At 44.0% G+C, this 22,176-nt stretch overlaps 1 protein-coding gene across 3 annotated transcripts in view; it reads right to left on the bottom strand.

Moving 5' to 3' along the window:
* Positions 1-378: 378 nt before the first annotated feature.
* The window catches only part of si:ch211-45c16.2 (mitogen-activated protein kinase kinase kinase 13), a 178,107-nt gene continuing 156,309 nt past the window's right edge, over positions 379-22,176 (bottom strand). For all 3 annotated transcript variants that reach the window (XM_060930328.1, XM_060930329.1, XM_060930330.1), the window contains 5 exons: positions 19,983-20,126; positions 18,918-19,578; positions 12,130-12,200; positions 11,554-11,845; positions 379-6,440 (listed from right to left, as the gene is read on the bottom strand). In XM_060930328.1, the coding sequence (XP_060786311.1) occupies positions 6,339-6,440; positions 11,554-11,845; positions 12,130-12,200; positions 18,918-19,578; positions 19,983-20,126 (1,270 nt within the window). In that variant the 3' untranslated portion in view covers positions 379-6,338. The remainder of the gene's footprint in view (positions 6,441-11,553; positions 11,846-12,129; positions 12,201-18,917; positions 19,579-19,982; positions 20,127-22,176) is intronic.

Genomic DNA, 22,176 nt, shown 5'->3' with positions numbered 1-22,176 from the left:
CCCGAGGATCCCTTTAAACAATCCCAGTTTGAAAACAATGAACCCTTTAAAATCTCAGCTTGCTTTCAAACACTCCTCAGAAAGCAATATTATTCAGTAACTACGGTGAACATTCTATAGTTACAAGAGTGAGGAGAGTAAAGTTGGATCTGATGATGCATCCCGGGAGTTTAAAGGGTTAAAACGTGCAACATCACGCTGCACAAGATGACAAAGAGCACACTGTCGTCTAAATTTTATCAACAGAGCAATAAAGCTTGTGCACTTTGCTCAGGAGACGTTATAGTCAACTTCTTATCAGTATTATCTTTTTTCATTTCTTACTGCAAACACTGAGATCTCTACAGAGGCTGCGTAGAAAAGAAAACGGCGACAGGGTTTCATACAGTACATCAGCGTTTTATTCCATGCAGTTGTTTGCTTTGATTTTATTCCTTCCTGTTCCCGCTGCACTGTACACAGGCTAATAGAGGAAAACGGCAGGGTTGGTCGATCAGAACGCCATTCAAGATCAGGGAAGGGGAGGCGGGACATGATTAAGAAACATACTGGAGGAGAAGAAAAATAGCTCAGAGTTTAACATGTTCTGCACAAAAATAGTTTATAACAAAATAACTGTTTATATGCATTAGTTGAAAACGGAACGAGGAAAATGTGGGAAGGAATAAGATGAGGAGAGAGACAGAGAGAACCAGAGATATGTGATACAATGAGAGGTTGGTAATTGTACAGGTTCATCCTGATTTAAATACTGAGAGCATTCAGGCTTTATCCTGTCAGAATATGAAATAAAGACAGTATGGCAAATAAGACACCACAGAGAACGCCATCTTCCCCCTCTGCTTACGGGTGTGATTAATAAAGAGACCCCTTGTGTTAATGGGTACCATCGAAGAAACTGTTACCCAGTAATTAATCGCATTACTAGAAGTACATGTGCTAGTTAAACAGGACTGATCCTCACACCTCTGTCTAGAGTTCAGTATTTACGCTGACAAATAACGCTGGATAATAAAGATTGAATGTCGTAAACAAGGTGTTAAAACTAGACGGCCTTTCGATTTCAGAAAATCGGTGAAAATTTGGTCATTGTGATGCATGTTTATTTCTGTAAGATCTCACAAAATATTAGACCGTTCTGTTCTGTGGCTGGGAAGTCATTTAATTTGAGAGGATTCCCGAGGAAATAAGTTTAAGTATCTCGGGATCTTGTTCACGAGTGAGGGAAGGATGGAGCGTGAGATCGACAGGCGGATCGGTGCAGCCTCCGCAGTGATGCGGTCGCTTTACCGGTCCGTCGTGGTGAAGAAGGAACTGAGCCAAAAGGCGAAGCTCTCGATTTACCGGTCGATCTACGTTCCGACTCTCACCTATGGTCATGAGCTTTGGATAATGACCGAAAGAACAAGATCGCGGATACAAGCGGCCGAAATGAGTTTCCTTCGCAGGGTGGCTGGGCGCTCCCTTAGAGATAGGGTGAGAAGCACAGTCACTCGGGAGGAGCTCGGAGTAGAGCCGCTGCTCCTCCACATCGAGAGGAATCAGCTGAGGTGGCTCGGGCATCTTTTTCGGATGCCTCCTGGACGCCTCCCTGGGGAGGTGTTCCAGGCATGTCCCCCTGGGAGGAGGCCCCGGGGAAGACCCAGGACATGCTGGAGGGACTATGTCTCTCGGCTGGCCTGGGAACACCTCGGTGTTCTTCCCGAGGAGCTGACCGAGGTGTCTGGGGAGAGGGAAGTTTGGGCTTCCATGCTTAGACTGCTGCCTCCGCGACCCGGTCCCGGATAAAGCGGAAGAAGACGAGACGAAATCGCTCGCTTTGCGTAATCAAGCAGACAGAGGAAGTGCGTGCGTGTGCAGATTTGAGCGTGCACTGACAGTTCCATCATTCTGTCGCTAAACGAACAGCTGATCACACCGAGGTGCTCGCTGAGCGCCGATATTTATTAGTCTGGTCCTGCGTTTCCTTTCCTTCGTATCTAACATAACGTCTTTTCTTCTCGCTTTCTTTCTGTTACTGTAGTCGGTCTTTCATGTTTCATTCGCACACTCACGTCCTCCATTTTTCTCTCCTGTTTCAAATTTGTATCCCACAATGCCTTGCTCGAACGCGGAAAGCCCACCACGTCCATGCGTGACGTCGTATCTTGTATTGCGTCATGGTGAAGCAGGAAAAAATAACGGAGAATTTAGGGCCGCGTGGAGATAAATTCATTAATTGTTCTATTTAAAAAAAACCCTAATAAAATCAGAAGTCTGATTCAAATTCAGGAGCTCTCGTTCCACTGAACAAAAATAATTGGGTGTCAGGGAATATTCTGTTTAGGACCTAAAGTTGAAAAATCTGAAAGGCAGTCTAGCTTTAAACCTACAGTCAAAATCAGGCGCTAATGATTTTATTCTCTCTCTGGGAAGAGGAGGATTTTATTCCTTGAGCTCTCTCAGATGAAGCGACAGCACTGAAGCAGACTGAAACATGATTTCAGGGTCTCCGCTCTTTCCGGCTCTAGTTTTACCAAAGCTGTTCACTCGGAAAAAGACTGAACACTCTCTTTCCAGAAATACTTGACAAATTCATAAATGATACGAGGAAGAAGGAGGAGGAAAAAAAGAAATCGATATGATGTGATGTGGAAAACTAACATGATTCTAAACTTTCTAGTTGTCCAAAAATAAATTAATCGAAAGACCGTGTAGGCCAGCTACTAAAAGAAAAGGAAGGGAAATTCAATTCAATTCAATTCAATTAAATTAACACAACAATACAGAAAACATTATAGTGCTGAAGATGGAAAGACATTATTGTACTTTACTCTCAATACCTGTCTGATTTCTGTGGAATTAAAAATCACAGAAGCGTTTAAAAGATGTAAACAAGAGAAATGAGGTTGGTACGTGTCCATAAGTTGTCCAGGCTCGCCGGTTACAAGACAGAGCCTCACGAGTTCTTCTCATTCAGACTGAAATTGGTTTCTCATCCGATCGGAACGGTGCTGGTTGGAGAATACGAACTGGAGAAAAATAAGATTCATCTAAAACAGGATTAAGTAAACAGGATTAGCGTGTTCAACTTCTTGCTTTGTTCATTCGCTGCAAATCCGTTTGGATGCGAAACTCCGACATACAAACGCACGAGGCAAACCTTCGAAAAATCAGGTCAATAAAATAGAAACCCTCACTCGCACTCTCTCTCTCATCAGCTAATGCTGTGTTCACATATATACCGGTACGAAAGTGGTATAACTGTATCGATACAAAGTATACCGGTACAGTTTAGTGCATCTGTCCACACTAGCGAGAAACGTTTGCGGTTTTCTTTCACGGTAGTTGAAATGCGCGTGCGCGAAATGTTTCCGTGGTTACCGAGTAACTTCCTTCCGAGAATATGGCGGATGAAACGACGCGTGTGTGCTTTTTGTCGTCAATGTACGGTCTGTATTTCTGGTGGTTGTTTATTCAGTCGAATCGTATAAAACGCGCGAGGCGGTTGAGAAAGAAACAAAGAAAACGAATCTCCCTTTCTCCCTCTTTCCTTCTCTTCCCCTCGTCCTCCTTTCTTCCTCCCTCTTTCTTTGCTCCATGTAGCTCCACGGTCGTTTTGAGCCATTTTTTGACGTTTTATTTACAGCTGGAAAGCACGGGCGTATTGTATTGTATGAATAACCCGGAAGAAGTAGGAATGGTTCATTGCGCTTGCGCATTATATTAGTATCGATACAGAACCGCTTCATCTGTCCACACTACAGCGAAGCGCTACAGTACCGATACTGTACCGGTACGAAACCCATACATTTGTGGGTTTCGTACCGATACAGTTATACCGCTACAGTACCGGTATGGACCCTTTTCACGTGACGTCACGACAAACGCGGCCGCCATTTTGGACGTGTACTACCAGTAGTTTACCACAGCCAACATTGAGGAACGGCAGCAAAGAAAGTGTTTATTTTCAGCAAGACTTCCATCATGCCACTATATTGTTGTGCACCTGGATGTAGTAACCATCAACAAACAAGGCAAGGGTTATCATTTTATCGGATCCCGGTAGATGCTGACTGACGGAGAAGATGGATAGCGGCATACCAACGCTTGTGTAGTGACCACTTTGTTGGAGGTAAGACGAATAAAATTAGCCAGAAAAGGCATTACATTGCTGTTAACATTCCATTCTAGTTTACTGTAATTATGATCTGGCAGCTATTTACACCGGATCCAGTGTAAATAGCTGCCGGAGCCAACGTCCGAGGTTCCGGAGCGCGCGCGTGCTAGCTCGCGGCCGGCCGGGGAGGGAGAGCGCGCGCGCTAGCTCGCGGCTCCGGCCGGGGAGGGAGAGCGCGCGCGCGCTAGCTCCGGCAGCTAGCTCGTGGCTCCGGCAGCTAGCTCGCGGCAGCTATTTACACTGGATCCGGTGTAAATAGCTGCCAGATCATAATTACAGTAAACTAGTAAATACAGTTTTCTGCATCTCGCTCCTTTTTCTTTTATGTTTGTCGCCTTCCTCGCATTCAAACCGATTCGAGCCGAAGTCCACTACATGTCCAAAATGGCGGTCGCGTTTACGAAGGTCACGTGACTGAAAAGGGTCTATAGCTGCTAGTGTGGACAGGTGTTATGGTACGAAAGTAGTTTCATATCGGTACAAAATCCCTAGTGTGGACAGGGTATAAGATGACGTAATCCATTGAAAGTTCGACCGGCCGTCCTGTCTAAAACTATTACACAACACACACACACGCGCACACCAAAAACACACACGGGTAATGAATACAGTATATCACCAATGAGAAAAGATGCAGCATCCCTCATTTCGCGAACGTAAAAACAGATTATATATATTAGTAGGGTATCTAAATGACTACTGCTAATCCTAACGAGACATACTTCTAGTATTTCGATGAATATAAAAGGAATGTTGCTTGGTTTTCTCTCACAGCAAAATGACACACAGATCTGTCTCCCTCTAATGGAGGGCCACTGCTAGTACGCTGAAGAGAAGAAGAAGAGCTGCACTGTGCATTTAAACTTAACCTGAGCTTCAAATCATCAAAAACGCAGGAGGTGATTCGGAGCAACACAAATGTCTCAAAAATAGACGCTTTTTCAAACGCGGCTTTTCCTAGAACTACCTCGTGTCACTACAACTTGCCAGTGCATCTGTCCAGCCAGCTAGACAGTCCTCCTGAGCGAGATTCTCTTAAGCCTGAGCGGAACCTGCGTTATTGCTGAACCTTTAGAGTGTGTCTGAAGGCACGTGCCTCACGCTAGACATTCAGTCTCACTTCGTTACTCACTACGAATAAAAACGGAACGAGTCCTGAGGGATTTAAGGGGCTGCTGCATCTTCACGTCAACTCAATCGTTAAATATACAAATGAACTTGACTGGAAAAAAAAAACAACAATGGAGGAGGTTAAAGAATAGAGAAAATTGTGTTGAGACACTTGATCCAGACACGAAAGGAAAAAAAAAAAAAAAGTGTTATCGTTGCCTTCCAGTCTCATAATCCTTTCCCAGTTCAGGCCTGAGGCGAGAGGAAAGCTGGACTGGTTTTCTCCAGCTTCAACACTGATTTCAGGGATTTCTCGCACAAAGTCTGCTGTGTGTTGTTATGAAAGCGAGAAACTCAGCAACAAAGTCTGTTTGGTTATCCAACTGGCATGCTGAGACTCCACATGGGTCTGTGGTGTTAGAAATAAAGAGATGGTGAGACAGAAAAAAAAAAAAAACGAGAGGAGGACGGACAGGTGCTGTTCATGCTGGTGCTCAAACCGAAGTGACCCTGATATCCCAGGGCATCATTTTTTTATTATTATTATTATAAACTCAAGCATTACCAGGTAGCTAATGAGTCTTAGCTTCTTAGCCAAAAGGGCAGATCTGGCTGCTTGGGTTTCTGTTAAAGGGTCCCATGTTTTAATCATCAGAAGTGACCTTTACTACACCGTCCTGATGCTGTTTAAAAGCACGCCAACTCTCTCTCTCTCTCATACACACACACACAATCCTTGATCGCCAGGTTTCTGGTCGAGAGTTTGCACCTTTTGTTCCATTCCAACCCAACCCGACGCACTCGTTCATTTTTGTCTTTGTTCTAGGCTAGAATTTAAAAGACTTCCTGATTTTTTTTTTTGTTTTGTTTTCTTCGCCTTGAATGCAGAAAAATAAATTATGAATGTTACACTAGCTACATTGTCAGTCCAGAGTTGCCTGAGCTTACTCGGATGGGTGGGGCTTGAGATAGAGGGTGGGGACTGAATGAGCAAAGGGGCGTGGTCTTTTACAGCAAGCCCCAGTTATTGCGGTGGTTTTCCTCCCAGAAGTGGGACCGTGGGAGGAGCTCACCAGGAAGAGGGAGCACATGGCTGCTTGTTCCTGATGGTGGCGTCGGAGCACTCGGCTTCTGAAGAGTCGCAGTCTGAATCACCGAAGTGCAGCGGATTCTGAGAGAGAGAGAGAGAGAGAGAGAGAGAGAGACCGAGAAAGACCGGGGGGACAGAGAGAGAAAGACAGACAGACAGAAAGCGAGAGAGAGATAGAGGGGGAAGACAGAGAGCAAGAGAGAGAGAGAGAGAGAGAGAGACAGAGGAGGAAGACAGAGAGAGAGAGAGAGACAGAGAGACACACAGACAGAGGGGGGAGAGAGAAATACACACAGACGGGGGAGAGAGACACACAGACAGAGGGGGAGACAGAGAGAGACACACAGATGGGGAGAGAGAGAGGGAGACAGAGAAAGACAAAGACAGAGAAGGGGAGACAGAGAGAGAGACACAGACGGGGGAGAGAGACACACAGACAGACGGGGAGACAGAGAGACACACAGATGGGGGAGAGAGAGACAGAGAGAGAGGGAGGGAGGGAAACAGAGAAAGACAAAGAGGCAAAGAGAGAGACAGACAAAGAGAAAGACAGAGAGGGCGAGACAGAGAGAGAAAGAGGGGGAGACAGAGAGAAAGAAGGGGAGACAGAGAGAGAGAGAGAGAGAGAGAGAGAGACACACACACAGACAGGGGGAGAGAGAGAGAGAGAGACACAGACGGGGAGAGAGAGAGACAGAGAAAGACAAAGAAAGAGAGAGACAGACAGACAGACAAAGAGAAAGACAGAGAGGGGGAGACAGAGACAGAGAGAGACGGGGAGACAGAGAGAGAGACAAACAGAGAGAGGGAGACAGAGAGACAGACAAACAGAGGTAGACAGGGAGAGAGAGATTTAATTATGTGAAAATATAAGCATATCCACCTCTGAATGCATTTTCTGTCTAGTTATACTCAACATGTAGCACCTGCTACAGAATCATAACATTTTATTCTATCCACATTCACTGGATATGAGCAATCGTGCACTCTGATTGGCTACTCTATTACTAGGATATCAGCTCATATACCGTGAGTAGAGAAAAACAAAATGGCGGAGCGTGTTGCTGAACCGACTGAGGACAAAAGAAAAACTCTACTCGAAAACCCCAAAAATTGTCATCAAGTATTTAAAAGAAACAGAAATAGCTAAAAGAATATATATATATTCCCCCCCCCCCCCAAAAAAAAAAAAACATCTCCTGTTCCACACTCCAGCCCAGTCAGTGGCGGTAAAAGTTGGTCTGCTAACCGCCAAAAAAACCCTAAAGGATAATAATAAGAAAACCCCAAACATCCAAAAAAAAAAAAAACAACTTCAGAGGGAACTAAATTTCACCGAGTTTATGAAATCAAAAGGCCTTCTAGCTTTAGGGCCCGTTTACACGAGGACGCTGTCGGGTAAAAATGACTAAATATTTTATCGGAAGTGCCTTTCGTCTACATGGGGACGGCGTTTCCGAGGCTGAAAAACGGAAAAAATTGAAAACGCCTTCCAGAGTGGATAAGTTAAAAACAGCCCCCGTTGCATATCCGTCTAAACTACCCAATACGCCAAACTCTGCTCGGATCTGCTCACGTCGGGTACGCGTTTACGTCATACATATGTCATATACTGTACATGCCAGCCCGGGAAGTAAGAAAGTAAGTAAAAAAGTAAGAGCATGTCTGATTACATCGATCCAACGGACCTTCAAGCTGCTCTGGCAGCTTTAATAAACGTCCAGGAGTCCTTCGAACATCTATACCGAATCTGCACATATACCGTTAATGAACAGAGGCGGGTATAGCATGCTCTTACTTTTTTACTTACTTTCTTACTTACCATAGCCAGAGTAGTCAAAGTTTTCGCGGCGCAGATGTGCAGATCAGACAAGACGGAAGACGTTGCGCATGCGTGCAGACATAGCGGAGGTCTTTCACAGCACCACCTAGCTGCCTGGCATGCACATCCAATTGAATTCCACACATTTATGCGTCACCGTATAGACGCAGATTTCCTCCTTGAAAACGGTCGTGTAGACGCGGAAAAAAGTGAGAACGAAAACGGACTTTTGCGTTTTTGTTTCAGACCGTCCCCGTGTAAAGTGGGCCTTAAACCCAACAGACCCGGTACCAGGTCCAGCAAAATGCTACTATAATTGACTTCTGGTAAAAAGTTGGGGGGGAAGAAAGGGAAAAAAAAGGCCCTTTTGGTAAGTTCAACACTTACTAAAATTTTGTAGTATGTACGTACATACTTTATGGGATTTATTTATTTTTTTGGTCCAGCTGTAGTCACGGTGTTATCCTTTGACTTATCACGGTTTACTCAGGTACACTAACAGTCCCAGTGTTACCGACACTGGAAATATATTCTCTGAGCGCTTACATATCCACACAGACCAAAGTAATGTATGACCAGGTATACTGCCGTCTACAGGTTTACCTTTGACCCTGCACTAACAGTTCCATCATTCTGTCGCTAAACGAACAGCTGATCACACCGAGGTGCTCGCTGACTGCCGATATTTATTAGTTTGGTCCTGCGTTTCCTTTCCTTCGTATATAACATAACGTCTTTTCTTCTCGCTTTCTTTCCGTGACTGTAGTCGGTTTCATTTCACGTTTCATTCTCATACTCACGTCCTCCATTTTTCTCTCCGGTTTCAAATTTGTATCCCACAATACCTTGCACGAACGCAGAAAGCCCACCACGTCATGCATGGCGTAGTATCTTGTATTGCGTCATGGTGAAGCAGGAAAAAATAGCAGAGAATTTAGGGCCACGTGGTCATGTCTAGGTGAGCCACACCACCCAGCACCCGAGGGTTTGAAAGTTTAATAAAAACAAACTGTAATCGTTGGCAAATTGATGCAAGTGGAATACGACACTTCCGAACGCGCCGCTATTGGAAAGTAAACAACGTTAAAGGAACAGTCCACCGTACTTCCATAATGAAATATGCTCTTATCTGAATTGAGACGAGCTGCTCCGTACCTGTCCGAGCTTTGCGTGACCTCCCAGTCAGTCAGACGCAGTCCGACGCGCTGTCACTCCTGTTAGCAATGTAGCTAGGCTGAGCATGGCCAATGGTATTTTTTGGGGCTGTAGTTAGATGCGACCAAACTCTTCCGCGTTTTTCCTGTTTACATAGGTTTATATGAGCAGTGATATGAAACAAGTTCAGTTACACAAATTGAAACGAAGCGATTTTCTATGCTATGGAAAGTGCGCACTATAATGACAGGCGTACTAACACCTTCTGCGCGCTTCGGCAGCGCATTGATATCTGAGCTCCGTATCAATGCGCTGCCGAAGCGCGCAGAAGGTGTTAGTACGCCTGTCATTATAGTGCGGACTTTCCATAGCATAGAAAATCGCTACGTTTCAATTTGTGTAACTGAACTTGTTTCATATCACTGCTCATATAAACCTATGTAAACAGGAAAAACGCGGAAGAGTTTGGTCGCATCTAACTACAGCCCCAAAAAATACCATTGGCCATACTGAGCCTAGCTACATTGCTAACAGGAGTGACAGCGCGTCTGACTGACTGGGAGGTCGCGCAAAGCTCGGAGAGGTACGGATCAGCTCGTCTCAATTCAGATAAGAGCATATTTCATTATGGAAGTACGGTGGACTGTTCCTTTAAGCTAGCAGAGCCTAATCTAGGAATTTGAAAATGGGGGACAGATCCCTCACTAGTTGTAGAAACAGGGGACAGAAAATATTAACATGGGTAAAAATATCCCTCATTTGTTCCAGTTAGTGGGGACAGAAAAATAAGTAATACATTGGTAGATATTTTCAAGAGTACATCTATAAACAGAACAGTTTTATTAATCTTTACTTTTAGAATATCATTAACATAATACTAAATTGAACTTTCAACAAGAAAAATTAAACAAATTACTCAGAAAAAACCCTAGCAATCATGTAGAATGTGTAAGATTACCAGGACTACAAAAATGCAGAAAAATAGGCTTTACTTATCCAAATGCACCTGTTGGTTCAAAAGTTAAAGTGCAGAGAACCTCACAGCACAACATGAAGTTACATTAAAATATAATATAAATGCCTCAGCTTTCATGTAAGAAAAAAAAAAACTATTAATACTAGTACTGTGTGCAGGCAGTCTCTCCTGAAGACTAAATTAAACGATAAAATAAACTAATAAAATAAATGGCTCAGGCTTCATAGAAGAAAAAAAACAATTTGAACAGAATCTCACAGTATGATGCTGAAGCTGCCTAAACAATGGAAAATAAAATACCATTTTGGCAAAAATGTTGGCATCCATTAATTTCTTGTATTAAGTTAAAAAAAAAAATAAAGTGTGCACAGTCCTTCACTGTAAACATAACACACTTTCAGTAACAGAATTTAAGCCTATTCATACAATGTTGCCAGATACTGCTGACGTTTTCCAGCCTAAATATGTTCAAAACCCGCCAAAATGCACTTAAAACCGCCCAATCTGGCAACACTGCGCACATGCTGCTTCTCTTGAACGTATACACGGAAGTAAGGCGGAAGGTAGTTTGTTGACGTCACCGCAAGACGACGCCAACGATTGGTCAAATTTGCGGGAAAGTTGCGGTGATTGGATAGAATTGCAACACCGCCCTGAATTCACGGGGATTGGTTGAATTTGCGTTGATGTTGCAAATCGCGAAATCCTGGAGGCTCTGAATGTTATGTTTGGATGAGACAGAACGATATGCCGTGTGCTTTTGGGTATTTTTAAAACACTTCACACGATTGGTTGAGATACGCTGTCTTCCGGTTCAGTGACCAATGATGTAATAGTTCACAAAACTGTTTTACCCGCTAAATAAACCATTCGGAATACTTCGGTCCTTTCCGATATTTTCCGATTGGTGTGTAAACAACGCTGTATTTACCGCAGTGCTTGCTAGCTGGTGCTGACAAATTGATACGCACAAGATTCAGTAAAACGCGACTACACGCTCTCTACTTATAAATGCGCGACAAAATGAATAGATACGCGATACCACTCTCGCGCCCAAAAAGTGGATGTGCGACAGACAGATAAAAAACACGTATTATCGCGTATTACGCGCCCTAGATTAGGCTCTGAGGTAGTCGGATTATTATTTTTTTTATAAGAGCATACCTGGTCATGTATATTCCTTACTGAAATTTTCCACAACACACAGGAACCCTGTATTAAACTGGAACAGATGTGCTAACCTCATAACTATGTTCGTCGGCACACAGCTTGCCCAGGGAGATCTGAGTTTTGACCCGCCGCACAGCGCACTCTTTATCAGAAAGGCCGTCAGACTGTGTCGAGATGTCAATGGGGATCTCCGGCGTGTGTGAAAGCAGTTCGTCCAGCTGCTCCTCCTGACTGGCGCTCAGTGCCTCTAGAGGTCCGCTGTGCGAGTGCTCGCTCGTGTTTCCTTCCTCGCCATCCGACACGGACAGGTTCTCCGAGCTGAACGTCGAGTACGACTGAAAGCTGCTCATGCAGCGGTGAGGTCTGTATTCGACACACAGCAGTTACAGGAGCGTTACAGGACTCTGTTGTTTATAATGGCTCATTAAATCATAATCCTACATCTGGATGAAAAAATAAAAAAAACCCACAGTCATACTGCATTTTAATATTTATTACATTATATTATTAATTACACATAAATGTACTGTATGGGCTTGAGTAATAAGAATTAAGTCAATTTTCCTAAAGCAGCCTGGAAGAGAAGTCAGTGCTCGTAAAAAGCGTACTGATCATCAATTATTAATAAACGCTGAGCAACCCATCACCTCTGTCTCCGTGGAAACTCCACTTCACTGTCAACCTCTCCCTCCTCTTCCTCCGATGAGTCATCCCCAACCTGACAAGGAAGCAGACTGTTAGCTCACTCTTGCATCCACACACACACACACCCAGGATAACATCATCCTTTACCGTAATCTCTCCCTCATACAGGAAAGAAACAGTAACAGCTACAGGAAATGCACCAAACAATTCGGCTAGCATTAACAAACCCCCAAAAAAACAAACAAAAAACCCCCCCACACGTTTTAGACATTTACACGAAAGTGCTTTAAAACACAAAGTGCCTTTCAATTGTGCAAATTCAGGCCTGATCGTATATACATTTAAGCTGATAAGTTCGGGGCCGATTTTAAGATTCCACCGACTTAATTTTCATGACATCGCTGGAATTCATGCTAAGAAAGCACAGATGAGGTTTCTTGACATGAACCGTCAACGTGACACTATTCTGAACATCCAGCCAACACACTAGAGGATGCTAGGGAGTGCTAATTGCTCCCAGAACAAGATGTGTGTCAAGTGGGAGTATCCAAGCAGTACCAGTACTTCTGTCAGGTTTATGGCACGGCTGTTGCATTTTAGGGATTCTAACTCGCTAATTTTTGATAAGGATGAAATCTTGACAGTGTTGTAGTCGAGTCACTGAACCTCGAGTCCAGTCTCGCGTCCCCAGTGTTCAAGTCCAAGTCATTAAAGAAAATTTCGAGTCCGAGAACAAGACTCCGACTGCACCATTTGACGGTGGCTGTTTTAGCGCCATTAGTATTAGTTTGTTCCTGAACAGGTGAATGTGCTTCTCTGTATCAGGGAGTGTGAAGTATTCTGTCAGAGATGGTTGGGAGACGGATGCAAGTGCAGAAGGTGCGTTTATTAATACAAGTGAAGACACAAACAATCCAGAACGCCAGGCAAAATCGTAAAACGGTGAAACGAGCGATAGGTCAAGCGAGGCACAAACAGGCTATCGTAGACTCGGCAGAATCAAAGACGAGAAACAGGAAATCAGGGATCAGGAAACCAAGCAAGGAAATAAGGCTTGGTAATGCATCAGCAACACGACTCAATACTTTGCAAAGTGAGTGTTTTTTCACAGTTTTTATATCGGCATGCTGATTGCGCCTTAATCCTGTGCAGGTGCGAGTCGTTTACGATGCAAGAGCCATGGCGCACAGGTGTGACACTCTTGCACGAAATTAGTATAAAAATTAATGTAGATATAAATATCTCATCTCATTATCTCTAGCCGCTTTATCCTTCTACAGGGTTGCAGGCAAGCTGGAGCCTATCCCAGCTGACTACGGGCGAAAGGCGGGGTACACCCTGGACAAGTCGCCAGGTCATCACAGGGCTGACACATAGACACAGACAACCATTCACACTCACATTCACACCTACGGTCAATTTAGAGTCACCAGTTAACCTAACCTGCATGTCTTTGGACTGTGGGGGAAACCGGAGCACCCGGAGGAAACCCACGCGGACACGGGGAGAACATGCAAACTCCACACAGAAAGGCCCTCGCCAGCCCCGGGGCTCGAACCCAGGACCTTCTTGCTGTGAGGCGACAGCACTAACCACTACACCACCGTGCCGCCCAGATATAAATATCTTCTGCCAAATTATTATGGCATGTTACAAAAAATAAAGAAAAAAATCCAAATCCTCGTCTCCAATTTACGAGTTCGAATGCAGTTAACGTACGAGTCCGAGTCATCAGTGCTCAAGTCCAAGTCGAGTTACGAGTCCTTAAAATTGAGTACTACAAGCCTGAATCTTGATAAGGGCAGCACCACTCAGGAGTCTGGCATTGTGCTTCTACTTTATGTTCTTGTTTGAAAGCTGAGAATTACAGTTAAATATTTATAAGTAGCTCATTTTTTTAAATAATAGTTTATGTTTTGAAATCAGTAAAGCCAAACTGAATTAAAAATATTCATATCTGCTTAATTTCGACCATATACACTACCGTTCAAAAGTTTGGGGTCACCCAGACAATTTAGTGTTTTCCATGAAAAGTCACACTTTTATTTACCGCCATAAGTTGTAAAATGGATAGAAAATATAGTCGAGACATTTTTCTGGCCATTTTGAGCATTTAATCGACCCCACAAATGTGATGCTCCAGAAACTCAATCTGCTCAAAGGAAGGTCAGTTTTATAGCTTCTCTAAAGAGCTCAACTGTTTTCAGCTGTGCTAACATGATTGTACAAGGGTTTTCTAATCATCCATTAGCCTTCTGAGGCAATGAGCAAACACATTGTACCATTAGAACACTGGAGTGAGAGTTGCTGGAAATGGGCCTCTATACACCTATGGAGATATTGCACCAAAAACCAGACATTTGCAGCTAGAATAGTCATTTACCACATTAGCAATGTATAGAGTGGATTTCTGATTAGTTTAAAGTGATCTTCATTGAAAAGAACAGTGCTTTTCTTTCAAAAATAAGGACATTTCAAAGTGACCCCAAACTTTTGAACGGTAGTGTATACACATAGGTGCAGATGTGGTTCTTTCCCAAACTGTAATGACAAAGTTGTATATATAGGGTATCTTTATACTACATAGACACGAGTGTTTTACTGGGAAATACACCACTCGTATTTTTCATATGAACTACATCCGGGATATGGAGAGCCAAAACCATGACATATTTAAACAAACATTGGCTGGCTTTGAGTGGTATATATCAGATATATTCCCAGTGATGGGAATAACGGCGTTAGAAATAAACGGCGTTACTAACGGCGTTACTTTTTTTAGTAACGAGTAATCTAACTAATTACTTTTTACATCGTTATAACGCCGTTCCCGTTACTTATAATAAAATACTATGCGTTACTTTATTAAAGCTGTTCTCATCTGGCACGCTGCTCGTTCAGCCTTTCTTTACTCTGCTTTCGTGTGGGGCGGGGAGACGCGAGACAACGGCACAGTAAGCCAATCAGAGTAGATTTGGACAACATACGTAGGTAGGCCATGCCTACTGCACTACTGCGCGCTCTTTCAATCGGAAGACCCAGCGATGGCGAGCGGTCAGCCCAGCACTGCGCTTTCACATTGGAAATACAGCCAGGACTTTTCATGACTTGAAATAAAAGGCAAGAGTGTTTACGTGCAATGCACATTATGTCGAGGAACAAAGCGTTTGTCCTCGTCAGTGGCCAGTAATTAGTAACATAATTTTAATAACTACAAAAATATATTACATTTGATAGATGTCTTATCTCACATTGTCCCACAAAAATATTAATATAGTGTAGATAACGTTATTAATTGGTTCTGTTAAGTGTCCATTTCAGTCATTAAACACATTTAACATTCACTTTTATTATGATTACACTAATTGAATTTGATTTTTTTTTTTGAGGGGGAACAAAATGTAACGGAATAATTACTTTCCCTGGTAATTAGTTACTTTTATGACAAAGTAACTCCGTTACTAACTCAGTTACTTTTTGGGAAAAGTAACTAGTAACTATAACTAATTACTTTTTGAAAGTAACGTGCCCAACACTGTATATTCCATTCAGCTAGTATGATATTGAACGAGTCGAAGACGAGTAGCTGAATTGACGATATCTGATATATCATGAAAAAAAGCCAGCCATTATTATACATACAAACTTCATATCAGCATTCTTGAAGGCCAACGCTAGCTTACCTGCGACTCAGTGCTGTTAGCATGGCAGTGCAGTTACCTTCCAGCCAGTGTAGTGTTAGCGAAGGCCAATGCTAGCGCAGTCAAGCTGAATATTATTATTATTTTCCCTGTGCAATTTACTGAATTACTTTTAAAATCAACATCAGCTACACACAACAGAGCGACCTGGCAGCCAAAATTCTCAAAATCTTCCTCTTTTAACGAAGCAAACCTGGCGGCCGTGTTTGTTTACAAACTGTCGCAGTCACTTGCTAGCGCGGAAGTTTTACATCTCTGCTGTGTCTCTTTTCCAGTTTTTCGATGTCCGTTGGCATGTTTTTCTCTTGTAAATGTGCATGAAGAATATCCAGTCAAGTTTTGGTAGCCTTTTGGGTGTCCAGCACATCTTTAGTTTCAATTTATTTATTTCGTGCTTAAACCTAGCACTGGATTAGCCTCGTCTTCTCTCTTTCCCGGCCAACAAAGAAATGATTGTGTGTATGCGCAGCAGAAAAGTTTTGTCATTGGATCTTTGCATGAGCTCTGACGTGTGACATTGTGTTGGCTTGACAAGGTGCAATATTATAACAATACTGCACGCTCATTCTCCATTGGGGAGAGTGGCGGAATACATGGAGGATAAGCGCGATGATGATAATAGGGGTGTTCACACGGCAACTTTTACTCCGGTGTAGCACCGGGGCTGCTCCGGTAGAACGTTCACATGGTACAAAGTTATACCGGTGTAGCCCCTGAAAGCTGCTTAAACCGGTGCAAATCTAACCCTGCTCGGGAGGTGGTTTAAGAAATTTACTCCGGAGTAAATGCTAGTTTGCGGTGCCGGGCAGCACCGATATAAAATGGGACGTCTGAACGCTACAGGGGTAGACTCGCTACGCGTGAGGAGAGTTGATTACATACGGGCATTGCATAATTTGCATCCTGGTATTTTGCGCTTCCACAATGGCGAATATCAACAACAACAGAACTGCGTGTCTTCCAGTGTTGCCAGATTGGGCGGTTTTAAGTGCATTTTGGCGGATTTGAACATATTTTGGGCTGGAAAACGTCAGCAGTATCTGGCAACACTGGTGTCTTCATCCACGTTGTTTTCCCGGCGCTTGGTGATGCCATGACAACTGGGAAAAGGAAGTACATTTTCACGCATGCGCGTATTTCATTTCCGCATTATTACTATCATATAGCACGGTCGCAAAAACTGCCGTGTGAACGCAAGTGTGGCTGCACCGGTGCTAACACGCTTCTCTCTAGTAAGCAGGGTTGTGACGTGTGAACGCTCCACAAAATTTACACCGGTGTAAGATATATCGCAACAAAATACATCGGTGCAGCATCGATGCAAATATGTGCCGTGTGAACACCTCTAATATTGCATGCCATCAATAAAGCCACTAGAAGGGAACAGAATACATGTTTTTATTCCATGGAAAAAGTGGCCCGTATGTATAATAATTCTCTATATTTCATGAGAAAATTGACGGATTGTTTTGATAAACTTGGGTACTTTTTGAATGTGTCTGTATAATAATAATAATAATAATAATAATAATAATAATAATAATAATAATAATAATAAAAACCCCACACATTCGCTTGAAGATATGAAGTTACACTTCTTGTGTTGAAAAACTTGCATGTTTTAATACAAAATAAATTACGGATCTGAGTGACATATTTAAATAATACTGGCTGGCTTTTTTTGTGGTCTGTCAGATATATTCCATTCAGCTAGCACAATACTGGACAGTTTGAAGACGAGCATGACAATGCCCCGTGCACAAAGCAAGATCCATGAAGACATGGTGTGCTAAGGTTGGAGTGGAAGAATGCGAGCGGCCTGCATAGAGCCCGGACCCTCTACACTCGATCTCACTAATGCTCGTGGCTGAATGAGCACAAATCCCCACAGCCATGCTCTAAAATCAGAAGACTGGAGGTTATTCTAACAGCAAAGGGGGGATGAAATCTGGAGCAGGATGCTGGGGGGGGGGGGGGGGGGGGGGGGGGGGGACCCACATACAGTATGCAGGGATGTGATTTGGGGCTGGTGAAATTATCTGAAAATTTTAGCCGGGGGTCTGGGAGCCACAGGCCCCCAGCTGGTCCAGGGCAGCGGCCTGGTGGGGGGACAAGGGGGGAAGCCCCCCGAAGCTCCTGGGTTCTGGGGTTTTCTGACTTAAAAATTGTACTAAAATGGCAAGCAAACACACAAGAAAAAACTTGTCATGATTAACAAATTCAAGCCAATTTAATGGTCAACATGCAACTCTGACACACACACACTCTCGCTCACTCTCACACACACACACACTCTCACTCTCTCTCACACACTCACTCTCTCTCTCTCTCTCTCTCACACACACACACACCCCAAAGAACCAGCGCGAGCAGGGCCCGCTAGCCCCGCGCCTTGTGACGTAATTCGCCCCGAGGCGAGCCGTGGTTTTTCTCCAACCATTCCCAGCGGAACTTTTTTTTCACTATTCTGTCGATTTCTTTAACTCGATTTGCATCTTTATGCTCGATCACGGAGGCTGCCATCTTTCAACTCTTTGTCTGAAGCGAGCTTACGTACAGCTATCTAACAAGCGCGTTCATTGGTTGTTACAGAGCGATGAGCCAATCACGTACCTTGTTTCATCTTATTGACGTAATTACGTCATTTACGCAATTACGTCACTGAGATGAAACGAGGTACGTGATTGGCTCATCGCTCTGTAACAACCAATGAACGCGCTTGTTGGATAGCTGTGTAAGCTCGCTTCAAACAAAGAGTTGAAAGATGGCAGCCTCCGTGATCGAGGCGTAAAGATGCAAATCCGAGGCTGCCATCTTTCAAACAAAGTCGGAACGAATAGGATACGAATGTGGATGAGGGAAAAATCGGAAAAAAAATTTTTCTTCAAGTTTTGAGGTGAAAAAAGCGGAATTCCGCGAATTCGCAGAAAAATCACATCCCTGAGTATGGGTATGATGATCTGGTGTCCACGAACTTTTGGCCATGTAGGTCACCATCAGCATGAAAATACAGTCATATCACAGCATTATTACACACACATCTGTAAGATCTCTCTTTGAAAATGTCTCACCCATTTCTGTTGACTCACCTTGCTGAGAGTTCTGAGGGCGCGCGGGAGGCTGTTCTGTGGAGAACCGCCTTGCTCTGGCTGTTGCTGTCCATCCATACCCTCTCTGTCTGGACACTCGCGTGTACTGACCAGAGAGCAGTCAGGCAACATGTCCTGGCACCGTAAGCACCCGGGCAGTGGGTGACCCTGGCAGCAGGGGCAGAGCGCGGCTGGCCCGGTAGCTGCCTGTTGCCGTGCGTCGGCCTCCAGAGTGGTGTTGATGAGGTCGGGGCTGGAGCGCTGAAGGTGCTCGGTGTGAGGGCTGCGTAGCGCTGCGGCAGGTCCGAAGTAGCGCAGCTCGCTGGTGCATGAGGCTGCTGCGCTGTCTTGCCTCTGCAGAGGGAGCAGAGGGCTCTCGGGTGGGAGCGGATGAGGGTTGTGATGATGATGGTGGTTATGAGGATTATGATGGTATTGCTGAGGCTGCAGCGGTTGCTGTTCCTCAGCCGTGCTGACGTTGGACTTCAGGACCCCGGGAAACTCGTTGTGGCTGCCCTTGCTGTTGGTACGGCGGTGGCGTGGTTTGCTGCGGTAGCGCGCTTTCCCAGGAGGAGTGGAAACCCTTGGGCTGCCTGAGAGAGGCGAGGACACTGGGAAAGCCTCCACGCTGGAGATTCCGTCAGAGCGCAGCAGATCAGGCCTACAGGACAGGACAGGCAATACGTTAAAACCGAAGATCGTAAGCCAGCCTAGATATGGCATTATAACCATTCACGCAGAGCATGGCAAAATTTAAAGATGCGGTTTGCCGTGTTGAAAATGGTTTCTGCACCTGTTAAAGCTAGATTTATATATCGGTTATCTTAAAAATCGGTGACATTGCAGCGTAAGGATTCTTTGTATTGCCAGGTGGGTTGGAAGGGGAAGGCCTGTCGGGGTTTTTTTTTTGGTTATTTTAAATGGCATTTCACCTCAGAGACAGCAGACGGCTCTACAACTGCATGACTGCTTTGCCTGACGCATGCAGTTTTGAAGCAGTGTGTGCAGAAAGCCATTTTCCAAACTGACTTAAAAAAAAGAAAAATTACACTGCATAATAGCTACCTCTTGGGAGTCTGTGTGCCAGGTTTGTGGTTCATGCTGCCTTTCTTCCTGATGAGCTTCTCCACAGCGTTGGGTCGGACGATAGGCCGCACCACGTGGCGCTTGTAAGTGCCGGGGTATTTTTTCTCCACAGCTTGCTCCCTTCTGCTCAAAACAGCAGCACAGTGAATCAGGGCCAGTAATTAGAATAACATTTACACACACAGCTAGCGATCCTAGGAGTCTTATTCGAGGTAAATAGGAGTTGAGGCTAAGCTGGGGTTGTATGTAAGGAGATTAAATTAAATTAGAGTTGCACTGAGATGTCTGGACTCGGGGACAGCTCGGGCCACGCTCGAGATTTATGCACTTGCATTCATTCAATCTCCTAAACATGAAATGAATTCTGAACGCACACATGGCAAGAATACAGCGCTCAAGAACGTAGTAGTAGAATCTCACTGATCTTTTTTTTTTTCCTTTCCCAAGGTACTGAAATATGCAAATTTAGTTCTGGAAAGTAAACAGCAAGTTGCATTTGCACAACCTTTTTGAAGAACACAACAATAGACCTGTTATGACAGTGTTACGTTTTAATTTATTGCCATGTATTCGTCGATACAAATTCATATTAAAGGGGCAGTGTGTCAGAATTTGTAAGAATTTTAGTTAAAAAATATTAAAACTCCACTTCTGGTCCAAGCACTGATCCTCTCCTGCATGGACGACCGCAACTCTCTCCTTCCAGTTTCTACCATCAGACCCCTGTAGCTCGTCTGGTCGATGACCTCGCTCGTTCTTCCCATGTCACCCCTCTGCTTTCTGACCTGCACTGGTTACCTATTGCAACTCGCACCAAATTTAAGACATTGGCGCTAGCTTGCCAGGCTCTCGAGGGGTCAGGGCCAGCATGCTTCCGAAGTCTGAACCGCCCCGATACGCCAGCCAGATCCCTATGCTCCGCTCCAACTAGTTGCCTGGCCCCTCCTCCTCTCCGCTCAAGACAACCGTCTCTCCTGGTTCTCCTTTGTTGGAATGACGAGGTCAGAACTGCCGACTCCCTGACCACCTTCAAGCGCAGACTGAAGCCCCACCTCTTCAGGCTGCACCTTTCCCCTTCTTCCCTGCCCACTGTGTAACTGCGATACGGTCTAAGAGCCAGGGTTTAGTGGTTCTGAGCTCTTTATTTAGTTGTACTTTATATGATTGGTTTGTTTCCTTCCTTGGCTGTTTGAGTATTGATAATTCAAACGCATATTACACTAGGTATTGCCGTCACTTGTACAGCTGGTACTAGAACTTTCTTGTCTAGAAGTCGAATGAATGAATGAATGAATTTATTTTTTATTTCGAACATGTACGGTATAAAAAAATGTATGTAACTATTTGTACATACAAAAGAAAGAAAACGAGAAATTAAAAAAATAAATAAAATAAAGAGCTAAGACATTACAAAACACCGCACATTGTTCGAAAAAGGAGTGGGAAGAAGTACAATACTTTTTTAATTTCCCACCCCTTTTTAACTACCCCGAAATCCAAACTACATTAATACACTTATAAAAATATATACACTTCATGAATACCTATATAAATATATAATTACAAAAATAAATATATACTACATACCATATATATATACATATACACACTTCATAAATATCTATATAAATATTTAATTACAAAAATATATACTACATACCATATATACACTTCATAAATATCTATATAAATATATAATTACAAAAAAAAATATATATATATACACTATATACCATATATACACTTCATAAATATCTATATAAATATCTCATCTCATCTCATTATCTGTAGCCGCTTTATCCTGTTCTACAGGGTCGCAGGCAAGCTGGAGCCTATCCCAGCTGACTACGGGCGAAAGGCGGGGTACACCCTGGACAAGTCGCCAGGTCATCACAGGGCTGACACATAGACACAGACAACCATTCACACTCACATTCACACCTACGCTCAATTTAGAGTCACCAGTTAACCTAACCTGCATGTCTTTGGACTGTGGGGGAAACCGGAGCACCCGGAGGAAACCCACGCGGACACGGGGAGAACATGCAAACTCCACACAGAAAGGCCCTCGCCGGCCCCGGGGCTCGAACCCAGGACCTTCTTGCTGTGAGGCGACAGCGCTAACCACTACACCACCGTGCCGCCCCCTATATAAATATATAATTACAAAATA

Source organism: Neoarius graeffei, chromosome 9 (genome assembly GCF_027579695.1).
Source record: "Neoarius graeffei isolate fNeoGra1 chromosome 9, fNeoGra1.pri, whole genome shotgun sequence".
NCBI lineage: Eukaryota > Metazoa > Chordata > Actinopteri > Siluriformes > Ariidae > Neoarius > Neoarius graeffei.
This window is presented reverse-complemented; position numbering and strand designations above follow the sequence as displayed.